The 14,328-nt window shown below is 49.8% G+C and overlaps 1 protein-coding gene across 1 annotated transcript; it reads right to left on the bottom strand.

Annotated features, from left to right (window-relative positions):
- Window positions 1–5,901: 5,901 nt before the first annotated feature.
- Window positions 5,902–12,904, bottom strand: KRT9 (keratin 9). The gene is made up of 10 exons (XM_063113223.1): window positions 12,652–12,904; window positions 12,335–12,603; window positions 10,874–10,956; window positions 10,599–10,755; window positions 9,712–9,873; window positions 8,874–8,999; window positions 8,529–8,752; window positions 8,075–8,133; window positions 7,312–8,010; window positions 5,902–5,924 (listed from the first exon to the last, which is right to left on the bottom strand). The coding sequence occupies exons 1-10, from the start codon at window positions 12,902–12,904 to the stop codon at window positions 5,902–5,904; spliced, it is 2,055 nt and encodes a 684-aa protein (XP_062969293.1).
- Window positions 12,905–14,328: the final 1,424 nt, after the last annotated feature.

The raw sequence follows: 14,328 nt of genomic DNA, 5'->3' as shown, positions 1-14,328 counted from the left end.
GGCCCCCAAGTGAATCCCTGGTCTGCCACAATCAGAAAGCTTGGGAATCAGGAAGCCACCATATACCCTGTTGGATCCACACCAACAAAAAATGTATGACTTTCCCCTCTCCTCCTCTCTCACCACTCAACTCATGACCCACAGAGTGCATCTGATTGGAAAAACCTAAACTGCACATAGAGCCATAGCTAAGGGAGTCCAGAAAAAGATAGGTTTAAGACTACCAGCCTCTAGAATACAGGAAAGTTCACCATAAGGATGTTGAAACTAATATGAGCAAATCAGTCTTCCATATCTGCCACAGTTCACTGCCCCAACCCCCAACAAGAAAACGTCAGGTCAGGAAGAGGCCTGTCGTGAACCCCCTGATGGAGAGTGACCACCTTTATCCAATTCCAAAACCAGAATCAGCTCATAGACCCAGAGAATGTTGAATGAAGGGAAGGCCAGGTGCTCTGGAGGAAAGACCCTACAATCACATTGCAAGCACATACTGACGTCGACCTCCCAACCTTCCTCATAGGAACCTGTGGACATTTACAAGAATAGCTGTGTCCTGAGGGAAAGAAAACACCCAGACTTCTGGGGATTATTGGACACTGGCTCCAAACCCATTCTACTCTCTGAAAATGCAGAACAATTCACCAGTTTTACTGGAATCGTATGTGAGTGTAGTTTACATCCATCATTTTGGTCACTGTTCTTTTCCAGGTAGATCTGAAAACTATATTTCCCAGCCTTCTTCACCAGTAAGACGAGCCACGTGGTTTAGGGCCTACCAATCAGATGCGCCCACGTGAGACTTACTTTAGAAGGAGTTACGTTAGAAAATGTGCTCCACTTGGGGCATCCAGTGTACAGGCTCTGATGAAGCAGCACGGTTCTAGAGCCCAATGGGTGGAGGCTGTTTCTCAGTCCAGAAGGCCACATGCTGACATGGCAGTTTCATGGTCTTGGCAGAGGCAGCAGCTCCCGTGGCAGACCCACTGTGCTGCGTCATTTTGGGGGTTCTTGGAAATTCAGTCTAGATTCTGTTTCTCCAGCCCTCTTCATGATTCTTTTAGCTATCGAGAGCTCTTATAAATCCTTTACTTATTAGAATAGCCAGAGTAGCATTTGTTGGTACAGAAGATCAGGGAAAATGGAGTTTTGACCCAAGTCTGCATCTCATGAGCCCGGTGGTACCTGGACCCATCCTGTGGCTATTTTCCTGTCTGAAATGAAATAGACATAGCTAGTAAATGGCTCCCTGACCAAAGGAGTAATTATTATTGTAGTGAGAAGGGCCAACAATACTATATCTCCAAGGGAATGACAGAGATTGGTGCCACATTAAGGTCTGATAAATTTAGCATTGACTCTGGTTACTTCCCCATTAACTTGCCTGTTTTCCCTGTGCAGAATATGGAAAGATATCAGAGAATAGGCAATGAATTATTTTATAATTTATTGCATGGTTGTTCCAATAGCAATTCTTGATCCAGAATTGATCTACTTACTAGAAGAGATCACTACAGTCCCTGGCACCTGGTGTGAGAAATGCTTTTTTCTCTATCTCAATAAACAAAGAATATCAGAATACATTTGCTTTCACCTATAGAGAAAACAATCCATCTTTTCCAGAATGTGCAGAGAACCAGAGTTGGGGGATATGCAAACAGAAGCATTCTTCAAATAACACTCCAGGATTGCTCCAGGAAGACACCACTGCTGTCACAGCCGGCCACAGATATTGCAGCTCAAACTATTGACATTGGGCACTGCATGTCCCTGACAGAACCACCACTACTGCTGTTTCAATAAACCGTATGTCTCTGCCCAGCCCTTTTCCTGCCATAATAGATTCCACTCAGAGCTTCCTTTATATCCGAATCGGAGTCTTGTGTGGTGCCCCTGACTGGCAGAGCAGTCATGTGCCCATGCCCTGGCTGCAAGGCAGGTAAGGAAAGCAAGTTTCTGGCTTCTCCCTCGGGAAGCCTCAGACTCGAGATGGAGAATTCCCCAAATAGAGGTAGAGAAAAGACACAAAATGGCAGATGAGAAAGACAGCAATTAGCAAGAGAAGAACCAGAGAAGAAAGTAACCAGTTGCACATTAACAGTGGAATTCTAGAGAAAAGATCACAAATTCATTGCTCAGGCATCTTGCTAGAGCCACCTTAGACCCAGAGATACAATTTTGCTCCCATCTCCATAAGTGTCAGGGTCTTGACTTTTCCTGAGCTTCTTTGTCACTTAGTGCCCTAAGAGTACCCTTACATAACTCCTCCCCCCCCCCAAATGATTTGAACCAGCCAGCGGTGATTTACGTTCTCCAAAGGTGGCCATGTAAACACATCCCATTGCCCATGCTATTCTTCAGTGTGACATCGATACACCTCCATCTAGAGATGCAACCTGTATTTGTTTTCTATTCCTCCTTAACAAATCACTGCAAACTTAGCAGCTAAAAACAGCACCCATATATGAGCTGACAGTTCTGTAGGTGTGACTGGTTTCTCTAGGCAGAATATCACAGGCTGAAATCAAGATGTTGGCCAGGCTGAGTTCTCATCTCAGGGATCTGAGGGGGGAGAAAATCTGCTTCCAAACTCTTTCTTGATCTTGGAAAAAATTCTGTTCCTTGCAGCTGGAGGACTCAGATCCTCTTTTCCTTGATGGCTTTCAGCTCCTAGAGGCGACCCATGTTCCTTGCTACATGGTCCCCTTCATCTTTAACCAGGAATGGCACATTGAAATTTTCTCATACTTCTAATCCTACTTCTTCTGTGACCATCCGGAGAAAACTCTAGGTTTTTAAAGGGCTCTTGTGATTAGGTCAGGCCCACTGGATAATCTCCCTATCTTAAGGTCAACATATTTGAGACCTTAATCACCAAAATCCTTCACAACAGCACATAAGTTGGTGTTTGATCAAATAAGTGGGAGAAGGTATGTGTACATCAGGGCTAGAAATCTTGAGAGATCACCTTAGAATTCTGCCTACCGCAAGGTCTATGTTCTGTCCCTTAAATCTAGTCAGGCCTGTGACTACAGCAGAAGTGATACTGTGTGACTTCCAAGTCCAGGTGATACAGCAAAACAGCCTATTTCTGTCTGTTTCTCACGTAAGACGTACATCTTGGGAGCCGCGATCCAGCATGTGAGAAGTCTGCATACCTCAAAGCTGCCCTGCTGGAGGGATGACCTGGAAAGTCTCCACAGAAATAGAGAGAGATGCCTAAGGAGCCCCAGCTGGGCCAGACCTGTGAGTGAGCAAAACTTCAGATGACTCCAGCCCCAGCCAGTGAGCCACAATGACACCAAGCATAGCAGATGTCAAGACAGCCAAGCCCTGTCAAGACTGCAGATTCATGAGCAAAATAAATGTTATTTCAAGCCTCTAAGCTTTGGGGTGGCTTAATATGCAGCCACAGTATCCTATACATAGGCTGAGGGCCTGTCTGTCCCCCCGCACCTCTACTAGGGCCTCTTCTCAGGCCGGGGCCACGTGGAAGCGCTGTGACTACTACCTGCCCTCAGTGCTGGGCAGCTACGTGCTCTGGCCCCACCTGGTGAGCTACCTGCACCTCAGCTGCGAGTTCCTGCGCGCCTGGCACAGTGAGTGGGACCCACGCTTCCACACCCAGTACAAGTAGCAAGGCTGCAGCAACCAGTACCTGGTGACACACAAGCAGAGCCTGGAGGACACGCTGAAGAAGCACCAGTCGCTGATGCGCGAGGGCCACCTGTGCAAGCAGGAGGTGCAGCTGCCCCCTCCTAAGTCTGCGACTGGTCCGTGCATCCTCGCAGTGCTGTCATAGGAAGGAGGACATCCCCTGAGACTCCCTACCCACGCCGCCACTGCGCCATCCTGCAGCCTGTGGGCTCCAGAGGGTAGAGGCCAGGCCAGGAGGCCCTTGGTGAGGCAGTGGAGGTGGCCTTCTGCCGGCCGGACACTAGCCACACTGCCCCCTTGTGACTGGTGGTCCAGAATGAGTCCAGCCCCCAAGGGGTGCCTGGTTGATCCAGTAACCGGTGGAGTTTGGGGCAGATGCCAGCACTTAGGCCCCAACTTCCCCATGCTGTGCGCAGGACTGGGTACCTTGGTAGCTATGCATATTGTCTCGCTCAGAAGCCTCTTGTCCTGGGTTTGGGAGACCCCTGGGGGTTTCCCGCGAATGTCCCATTCCAGGGTCTCAGCCAGCATGAGCCTAGCCTGGCGGTGGGCTTTGGGTGTGAGGCCAGCACAGAAGCCCCACCCCCAGCCCGGAGCCCTGGAGACTTGTTCTGGGGCTCACCATCCCCCTCGGAAACAGCTCTGCACAGAGCTGCGAACGGCTGCGAACTGACCTGAAGGCCCAGATGTTGCAAATCCAAACGGCTTTTACCAGAATTACCAAAAAAATCATCATTGTTTATTCAGATAGATTATATAGTCTTTTGTGTCTCTCGTTGGTATCATTTGTCATGTATAAGTCTAAGATTTAACTTGGTTTCACATTAATTAGCTTTGATGGTATTAGTCTGTGTCTCCCCAGAGTGAATTTATGGTAAATATAATGAGTGCCTGTGACTCATTTATAAATATTGCAATTTGTGTAGATAAGAGTTTAAGTTGGCAATGTGCAGGTCCCAGTGTTTTGTTTTGTTTTTTAAAAGATGACCGGTAAGGGGATCTTAACCCTTGACTTGGTGTTGTCAGCACCACGCTCTCCCAAGTGAGCCATGGGCCATCCCTATATAGGATCCGAACCTGTGGCCTTGGTGTTACCAGCACTGCACTCTCCCAAGTGAGCCACAGGCCGGCCCCTATGTCCCAGTGTTTTTTAAATTATTTTTTAAAAGACTTTTATATCCAAAATTGGAATGTGTGGGTTAATTGTTTGTACAGCTTGAGTCATCCACACCGCTGCTGCATTTGTGTTTAAACGTGAAAGAATTTAAAAAAAAAAAAAAAAAAGAATCCTTGAAGAATATTGTTGGCTGCTGTCTTGTGGAGTGTTCCTTACTCTGCCTTGGGGCACCTTATCTGTGCCTATACATTTTACCATCTGTAACATCTTCAAAGCAAAAACCACATCATTTTTGCCTTGTTTCCCTCCACAGCTAACACATGACTTGCTAATAGACTATGATCGATTGTTTGCAAAAAATGGCCTCAATTATTACTCCCTGTATATTCATGCCTGTTGCCACGTGACATTCCCCTGCTCTTAAATCTGGGCTAGGTTGTTTTGGCTAATATAATGCAGCCAAACTGACAGCTCCGAGTCTAAGCGTCAGGATTTGGCACATTATCTTGGAACACTCGCTCAAGATAGCTGACTGGAGGATGAGAGTTCTAGGGCCCATTCATCCCCGTTGCCCCAACCAGTGTCCAGTCAAGCCCCAGAGGCAGAGCCTCACTGACCTGCAGCTGACCACAGATGCATAAAACAACTGTCCAGTCTAAATTTCCAGCTGCAAAGTTATGAGCTAAATGACCAGTTATCATTTTAAGCCACTAGATTACGGGTTGCTTTGTTGCCAGCAAAAGTTAAGTGATAGAAAAGCAAACCAACACTTTTTATAGTGGATTCTCTGGTTCTCCCTCACCTCCTTTCTGTCCCCTCTTAATCACAAAGAACAAGTGGGTCAAATACCAAGTCTGATTTGCAGTAGGAAAGCTTTATTAGGAAGTCAGAATCAGGAGTGGGGTCATCCCAGGCCAGAGAGAGGAAGGGAAGTCCCCTAAACCAAGCAGGGGAGGAACCCAGTGGGCAGCCAGAGGCACACAGGCCAAATCAGTCCAGTCCCAAATGGGCACTGGGGCTCGCTGCCAGCTATTCCTGACGTCAGGATGCAATGAGCAGGCTTCATCTGGGTCTGCCCATCCGGCAAATGCTCAGCTGGGACTGGGCAGCGAAAGCAGACAGGGGCTCTAGTATCGCATGTAGTAGTAGCCTGTGGAGAGATGGAAGGGAGATGAATGAGAAGAGAGGACCTAATGCAGGAGACAGAGAGGCTGGGACTTGGAGAAAGAGGGGGATACTGGGTGCAAGGAGCCTGGAGCTCAGAGAGCTGGAGAATCCTGAGATGGAAGGAGCTTGGGGTCACCCAACCTAGTGGCCCCCACCCAATTCCTGGAACACTCCTGCAGCAACCCTGGCAAATGCTCTTCCATTTCTGAGGATGGGAGCTCATGAGGCAGATCCCTCCACTGTTTGATAACTTTGTTAGTAAATTATTTGGATATTGAAACAAAGATGGCACCAGCCTCACCCCAAGCTGCACATCTGTGGCCCTGCAGTGCCCCTGGATGCACAAAACCACACCAGACACCCTATAGAAGGGCAGCTCCCAGGCACCCCAGGCTTCTCTGAGTGAAACATTCTCAGCCATGTTACCCAGCCTTTTTCTATATTTCATATTAAATTTTTATTTTATAAAATTCTATGGGTATATGGGGAAGTTTTCCCAGACCTAGAGACCACCCCACCTGTGTGACTCTCTGATGTTTCAATTATTACATTCACTATATGGTCCTTTGGCAACTACATCATGTTATGCATGTGCGAGCTGACCACTGACTAAAGCCTTGGAAATGCTTTCAACCTGAACTGTTGCTGATCCTGGCCTCCCATCCTCACGATGGTTGGAAGTACTGGCTGTGGAGCCCCAAAGAGCTGAGTCCCTCATTTATAACCTATGTGACCTTGACAAAATTACGTATTTTTGTAACCTCGTTTTCCTTAAAATGGGGATAATAATAAAACCTATTTCATAGGGTTTGGTGAAAAATATACAAGATAATGCACAATTTTCAACCCGTCTCCTGTACTACCGAGACTCAGGCCACGTGTAGATCTGGTCCCAGACTCATCTAAGGCTCTGTCGAAAATAATAATCAATTCAGAACCAAGGGCAGGTCTATGGTACCTCACTAGAGACTTCCCTAAAACCCAGTTCTGTTCAGAACATCTATTCCCCAGAGAGGTTCAAGAAACTGGGGAGGAAGAAGAAAACAATCACAACAATTCCTTAAACTTGTTAAGACCAGTGAACAGATATGATGTAGTGGGGGGAGGAGGATAGAGAGGGAGGGGGGAAGAGGAACGGGCAAAGGGACATGAAAATCAACTACAATGTATATTGAGAAGTTAAAATAAAACCTAAAATAAATAAATAAAACCTGTAGGGGGAAGAAAAAGGGGGTGGTATCTTGACTCTCCCCCCACCACAGAGCCTAGACTTGTTCCTCCTCCCCCAATCCATAGCCTAGAATTGTCCCTTACCTTGTGTATCATCAAAGTCACCAGATTTTGAGGAAGAGGACTGGGACTGAGGCGACCTTCCACTTCCTCCTCCATAGTTGCCACCACTTCCTCCTCCATAGTTGCCACCACTTCCTCCTCCAGATCCACTTTCTTCTTCACAGCTGCCACCACTTCCTCCTCCAGATCCACTTCCTCCTCCGTAACCACCTCCACTTCCTCCCCTGGACCCACTTCCTCCACCATGGCCACCTCCACTTCCTCCTCCAGAACTACTTCCTCCCCCATAGCTGCCTCCACTTCCTCCCCTGGACCCACTTCCTCCACCATGGCCACCTCCACTTCCTCCTCCAGAACTACTTCCTCCCCCATAGCTGCCTCCGCTTCCTCCCCTGGACCCACTTCCTCCACCATGGCCACCTCCACTTCCTCCTCCAGAACTACTTCCTCCCCCATAGCTGCCTCCGCTTCCTCCCCTGGACCCACTTCCTCCACCATGGCCACCTCCACTTCCTCCTCCAGAACTACTTCCTCCCCCATAGCTGCCTCCACTTCCTCCCCTGGACCCACTTCCTCCACCATGGCCACCACCACTTCCTCCTCCAGAACTACTTCCTCCCTCATAGCTGCCTCCACTTCCTCCCCTGGACCCACTTCCTCCACCATGGCCACCACCACTTCCTCCTCCAGAACTACTTCCTCCCTCATAGCTGCCTCCACTTCCTCCCCTGGACCCACTTCCTCCACCATGGCCACCTCCACTTCCTCCTCCAGAACTACTTCCTCCCCCATAGCTTCCTCCACTTCCTCCCCTGGATCCTCTTCCATGACTGCCCCCACTTCCTCCTTGCCTCCCTCTGCCACCTCCAAAGCCAATTTGTCCAGCTCCAGAAGATTCACTGAGAAACAAAAAGAACACAGAGATAAAATGATTGGCCCCCCATATACAAGGCTGGGCCTGGACAGAGGCAAGACCCAAATGTGAATCTTCCTGTCTACCTTCCTGGGACAGACGACAGAGGACAGAGAGTGGGCTGGCACCAGAGCTGGGACTGTGAAGCCTCCAACTGGGACTGTGAAGACTTCCCCTCCCTGGAGTAGGGAGGTAACCCCTTCTCTCATTGTCATCACCCTCCTTTCCCAAAGCCCAAATGCCCTGAGGTCCCCCTGCAGGATGAAGAAGTCCTCCACCCATCACACTCGTGCATACAAGATCTTCCCCAGCTGCCTCCATCCAGAGGGACAAAAGTAGTATCAGAGGCCTAGGGGTTCCACAGAATCCTGGGGCACCTACAAGTCTTCCTGGCCACCCTCAAGGAGGTGGCGGTAGGTCTCGATTTCCTTCACCAGTCGTATCTTGATGCTGAGCAGAAGGCTGTATTCCTGATTCTGGCACTCAATCTCTGCCCGGATCTCAGTGAGCTGTTCCTCCAGGTTACCGATCTGCCCCTGGATCTGCTGCAGCTGGCCACAGTAGTGGTTCTTAGTGTTTTCCAAGGACTTCTCCAGGGCCGATTTCTAGGGGGCAGGAGGAGGCTTTAAGAGAGATGCTACATCCTAGGTCTTCTCCTTCCCACTCCTGGGGATCATTCAAAGCTTTTCTGTGGCCTGGCAGAGGGTCCACAGCAGAATTACCAACCTTGCTGAGCTGAGATTGCAGCTCAATCTCTAACTCCTGGACACTGTGCCAGAGGTGGGTCACCTCCTTAGTGTTGGACTCCATCTCCTTGCCACTCTTCGTCACCTGCTGCTCGATCTGGTCCATCTGCAAACCCAAAGGCTCAGTAAGGACCAGGCTGGGCCGGCAATTTCAGTGTACGAGGTTCTGTATCACCACCAGGATCTCAACCTCCAGGGCTAAGGCTGAGCCAAAGCCAAGGATAAATGGTTCTGAATTCTGAGTCCCTCCAGCCATGTAGGGTTGTCCAGTTCTCTCAGCATGACATTCCTTCTTAGCAAGGTTTCAAGACCTTTCATGCTTTGTCCCCAAATCATTTTTCTGACTTTGTTTCAAACTGCCCCCACCTTCTAAACACATACACGTGCACACACATGTACACACACACACACTCACACACACACACTCTACAGACCACATCTCTATGTGCCAGGCTCTATGACAGGCACTAGAGATCCAGGGAGGAAGGGAGCCATCAAGGAGCTCAGTGTCGTGTGCGGCACACTGTATCCCCCTAGTAGCTTACATCACGTAGCATTATAGTGTGTTATTCAGGCTCTGCACTTGTTCACAAACATCTAATAAACTGTTTGGCTCATCTCTGAGACTTCAGCACTTTACACCAAACCCGACACCCAGAAGCTCCTCTATGATGACGTTTGTGTGGCGGATGACAGCCGCACCGAGAGATGGAGAGGTGGGAGAGTGAAGGGGTGGGAGAAGACAGGGACGGGGCGGAGGAATTGAGGGACATGTAGGCAGAGGCACAGGAGCTTGAGTGAGCAGCCGTCCTGCTCACCTGAGACTCATATTGTTGTTCGATGTCCTTACGGTTCTTAGCAATGAGATGCTCATAGTCCTGGCGCATGTCATTGAGGATCTTGGTCAGATCTTTGCCAGGAGCAACATTCATCTCCACATTGACATCCCCAGTGTTCTTCCCAGTCAGCTGGCTCATCTCCTGCCAGGAGAGAAGGGAATATGCGGTATATCAGGCCTCACAATCAGCCTAGCATGAGCACAGCCATGTTAACCGCTTCCTCCCCCTGCTCCCTAGCCCCTCCCTTTCTCTTAAGCAAAGCGCTTTTTAAGAAAAACTGAATTTTGTGAAGAACAGAATCTTGTGCAAAACAGGAAAACTGCAAAGCACCTACAAAGTGCCGGATGCTCAAAATAGCTACCAAACTCCTTCCCCTAATTCAAACCCTATAAAACCACTATTAGTTTGTACGGGGGGCAGGAACTAATCTTTCAATCTCCCCTCCAGGTTTGCTGGAAATAAACTTCCTGACTTGGTAAGTGTTTGGCTCAGAGTCCTTTAATCTCTTTGTCTCACCAACCTAACAAGGTCAGAGGGTGGGATCCTCTTCCCTACCTTTCAGCTTTCTCCTTCTGGTCCCCTCAACATGTTTCCTTACCGTGTCTGGTCCAAGTAGGATCCCAACACATATGAGAGGAGAAAAAAATAACCACTCGCTACAAGCAAGAGGTGCTAAGAACCAAAAGAGGACACAGTTGTGAAACCAAAGCCCAACCACCACCCTAGGCAGGTCTGTGGAGCAGCTAGGAGTCTCCTCAAAATTAAGGGAGAGGGTGTCTCCCAGGCAGTGCTCTATAGTCCCCCCTGCTGTCGCTGCACTTCTGTCCCTCCCCCTCCCCAATAAGCTTATGTAGCCAGGACCCTACCTCCTCGTGATTCTTCTTGAGGGACATCAGCTCCTCCTGCAGAGTTTCATACTGCATCTCCAGGTCAGACTTTTCCATGGTCAGATTGTCCAGCACCTGCCGCAGGCCATTGATGTCAGCCTCCACCCCTTGCCGCAGGCTCTGCTCCATCTCAAACCTGCAGACCAGCAGGTAGGGGATGATCAAGAGGGCACCAGGCCCTCCAGGGACCTCCAGAGCCCTGGGGGGTGGGGTAAGGATTGATGACAGGAGAGGGAGAAGGGAGCAAGACTCACTTCACTCTGAAGTCATCCAGCGTCATGCGAGTGTTGTCGATGTCCAGGAGCCTTTTGTTATTGTCCACTGTCAGGTCCACAACCTGAAAAAAAGGAGACAGAATGAAGCCATGTTCCCCTGCTATGACCCACTGCTTGGAGGGGAGGAGGCCAGGGAAAGCCATAGGAGGTGAGGATCCCATCCAGGAAGATGCCTAAGGGGTAGAAGATAGTTCCAACAGCTGGTACAGGGCACAGACCCCTCACAGCCTTCAGCAAGGATGTTCAGTGTGGCCTTCACTTATTCATTCAACAAAATTTTGAAAGTCTACTGCAAAGGACACTGTGAGGTTTATATATCAGTGACATACTCTTCCTCAAGAAGCCCACCATCAACTTCAAAGTCCAAAGTATCCTAAAAGAGTTCAAGGAAAGGAGAGATGGCTTATGGCTATGGGAGATCAAGAAAGACTTCAGGAAGGAGGTGGCAAATGAACTGAGCCCTCACAGATGGCTGAGATTGCACATGAATACATAGATGGAAGAGGTTTGGGGCAGAAGAAATAGCACATCCAGAGGCACGAAGGTGTGAAAGCAAGGGGCGTGAGTGAGTACAGTGAAGAGCCAGACTGTGAGCTCCTTAGAGGGCAGAACCTGGGTCTGGTACATCACTGTCTGCCCAGAGCAAAACTGAGGGTAGCCACTCACAAAACGGAGTGGATGAATAAATGGATAGATAGATGGACATGTGGATGGATGGATGGATGATGGATGGATGGATGGATGATGGATGGATGGATGGATGGATGGATGGATGGATGGATGGATGGATGGATGATGGATGGATGGATGGATGGATGGATGGATGGATGGATGGATGGATGATGGATGATGGATGGATGGATGGATGATGGATGGATGGATGGATGGATGGATGGATGATGGATGGATGGATGATGGATGATGGATGGATGGATGGATGGATGGATGGATGGATGAGAGGATAGATGGCTTCCATACCCAGAGTTCTAGATCCTCTCCATCATTTGAACAATCAGCATGTATATCTGGGTCCAAAAAACCTGAAAAGATCAAGATAGGCCCCGAAAGCAATTCAGGAGAAGTAGGAAGGGAGAGATAGGACTGACTTGGGACCAGGCCAAAAGGAGGCTCCACATCCAGTTCCAGCCTCACCCACATTGATCCAGGCCTCCTTCCTCCTCTCCCTAGACTCTGAAAGTTGGGGAAATGGACAGAAAAGCCCAGAGCATGGGCCAAAGTCCCAGCCCTGCGGCCCTCAGGAGCCAAACACAAGTTTGTTTCTGATGAAAATTTAAAGTTTCCAGAAGACAGAATCCCTGGCCTTTGTCTAAGCTTAGAGTCTAGCATCTTACCTTTTTGGAAGATAAAGCAGGTAAATGAGTGTGTGAGAGAGAGAGAGACAGAGAAACAGAGAAAGAGACTGGAATTTCCAGCACCTACCTGGTTCTTGAGACCCGCCAAGGTGTCGTAGTAAGAGGAGTAGTCCTTCTGGAAGATTCTGGGCCCTTTGTTGTCATACCACTCCTGGATCTTATTCTCCAGTTTGGTGTTGGCCTCCTCGAGCGCCTGCACTTTATCCATGTAGGAGGCCAGCCGGACGTTGAGGTCCTGCATGGTGGTCTTCTCATCAGCAGCCAGAATGCCACCATCACTGCCTCCAGCACCACCACCAAAGCCACCTCCAAAGCCCCCAGAGCCACCAAAGCCTCCTCCAGAACCACCACCAAAACCCCTGGAACCTCCCCCAAAGCTACCACCAAAACTACCAGCACTAAAACCGCCCCCAGATCCTCCGCCATAGCTGGATCCAAAACCACTGCCACCTCCGCCACCTCCCCTCCCACAGACACGAGAGCTCCCCCCGCCATAGCCACTGGAAGAGCTGAACCGGCCTCCTCCTCCACCAGCCCCTGAGGAGCTGAAGCGGCTGAAAGAAGACCTCATGCTGCCCTCGCCACCCCCGTCGCCCCCACGGCCCCAGTAGCTGGAGGAGAACTGTCTGCAACTCATGGTGCTGTCCACAGCTTGTGGGGTAGGAAGCGGTGTAGGAGTGCCGCTGGCTCTGGAATGCTGTCCCCAGGGCCGCCTACTTATACCCTGTGCTGAAGGTGGCACGCCTAGGTGTGCCCTCAGTCTGGGCCAGCTTCCCCTCACAGACTCAAAGGAGGTCTGGGATATGGGAGGCAGTCGGGCTGCCCCAGGCTCAGCGTCCTCTGGTGACTGCCCAGAGGGGACCCAGCCCCTCTCCATTGTGTGGGGTAATTTGATGATATTAGGCTGTCAGGGGCACCATAAATCAGCTCTGCTGCCAAGGGGGTGACCTAGATCCTGGAGTTTGGTCTCCAGCTGGCCCCAACAACAGGCCTGAGACTGAGCCCTTCTAAGATAGAAACTCCCAGGAGAAGAGTCCCACCAATGCCCAGTGTGGACTGAGCTGGGACTAGGTACAAAGGATCTATTATAGAAGATGGGGGAGGCACAGCCCCTGCCTTCTTGTAGCCCCAATCTGATGGGAAACCAGTCCTCACTCTTGGGATCCTCAAGGTTGACTTGGGAGACAGAGGTTTTGCCCCCAGAAGACTCCAGCTTGGCGAGGAGAGAAGGGGCATGGCCAAAAAACAGACAGTAGCACACAGCAATGTGTCTGCCAGCGTTGGAGAACAGCAGAGTTCCCATGGAGGACTGGGAGAAGACAGCAGACCAGATAAATAAAGTGGGGCTAACACTAGCTGACGTCTGAGCAGGAATGCTAGTGGCTTCATTGTCCTGGTCCTTTTGTAGGGCCCACCAGTGGATATGGAATTGACCTTGGTTGGGTACCTACCCTGTACTGAGCCCTGGAAGGGATACAGAGATGTGTGACTTCTCCTTGCTCCTGGCAGAAACTCAGATGCATATTCTGGTCACCAAGCCCAGAAGAGGGTGGTAAAGAAAGCTGTGGGCTCTGGGGCTAGACCACCTGAACTCAATCCAGCTCCATGCTCTCTAGCTGTGCAACTTTGATAAGTTACTTAACCCCTTGTGCCTCAGTTTCTCCTCTGTGAAGTGACAGTACCAATAGTTTGCCCATCTCCTAGTAAGAGACACATAAGAAACACTCAAGAAGTGTTAGAGCACCTCTGATTATTCAACCCCCCAACTCCTTCTCAAGTCTGCCCTCCCCCAGACTTCGCCATCAGCTTCTAACTGTTCCTCCTGCCTCTCCCTTGTCCCTCTGATTCCTGCATAGCAGCCGGAATGATCTTTCTAAACCATGTGTGACCACATCACTCCAATGTCTTCCTTTCACCCCCAAAATAAGGTTTACATTCCCAGCACTCAAGGCCCGTCCCCTGTCTCTTTATTCCTGCCCCATCTCCAACCATTCCCTAGACCCCCTACCAACTCATGCAATGTTCCCAAAACACCCTACCTACCTCAAAGAACACTCAGCG

The sequence above is a fragment of the Cynocephalus volans genome, chromosome 10, assembly GCF_027409185.1.
Source record: "Cynocephalus volans isolate mCynVol1 chromosome 10, mCynVol1.pri, whole genome shotgun sequence".
NCBI classification, from domain to species: domain Eukaryota; kingdom Metazoa; phylum Chordata; class Mammalia; order Dermoptera; family Cynocephalidae; genus Cynocephalus; species Cynocephalus volans.
This window is presented reverse-complemented; position numbering and strand designations above follow the sequence as displayed.

What these genes read in the sequence shown, in the direction of transcription:
- KRT9 (XM_063113223.1), bottom strand. Translation starts at nt 12,904, where the DNA reads ATGAGTTGCAGACAGTTCTCCTCCAGCTACTGGGGCCGTGGGGGCGAC. An exon ending in CTGGATGACTTCAGAGTGAA is followed by an intron (nt 10,756 to 10,873) that starts GTGAGTCTTGCT and finishes GCTGGTCTGCAG; the next exon opens with GTTTGAGATGGAGCAGAGCC. An exon ending in TGCAATCTCAGCTCAGCAAG is followed by an intron (nt 8,753 to 8,873) that starts GTTGGTAATTCT and finishes CCTGCCCCCTAG; the next exon opens with AAATCGGCCCTGGAGAAGTC.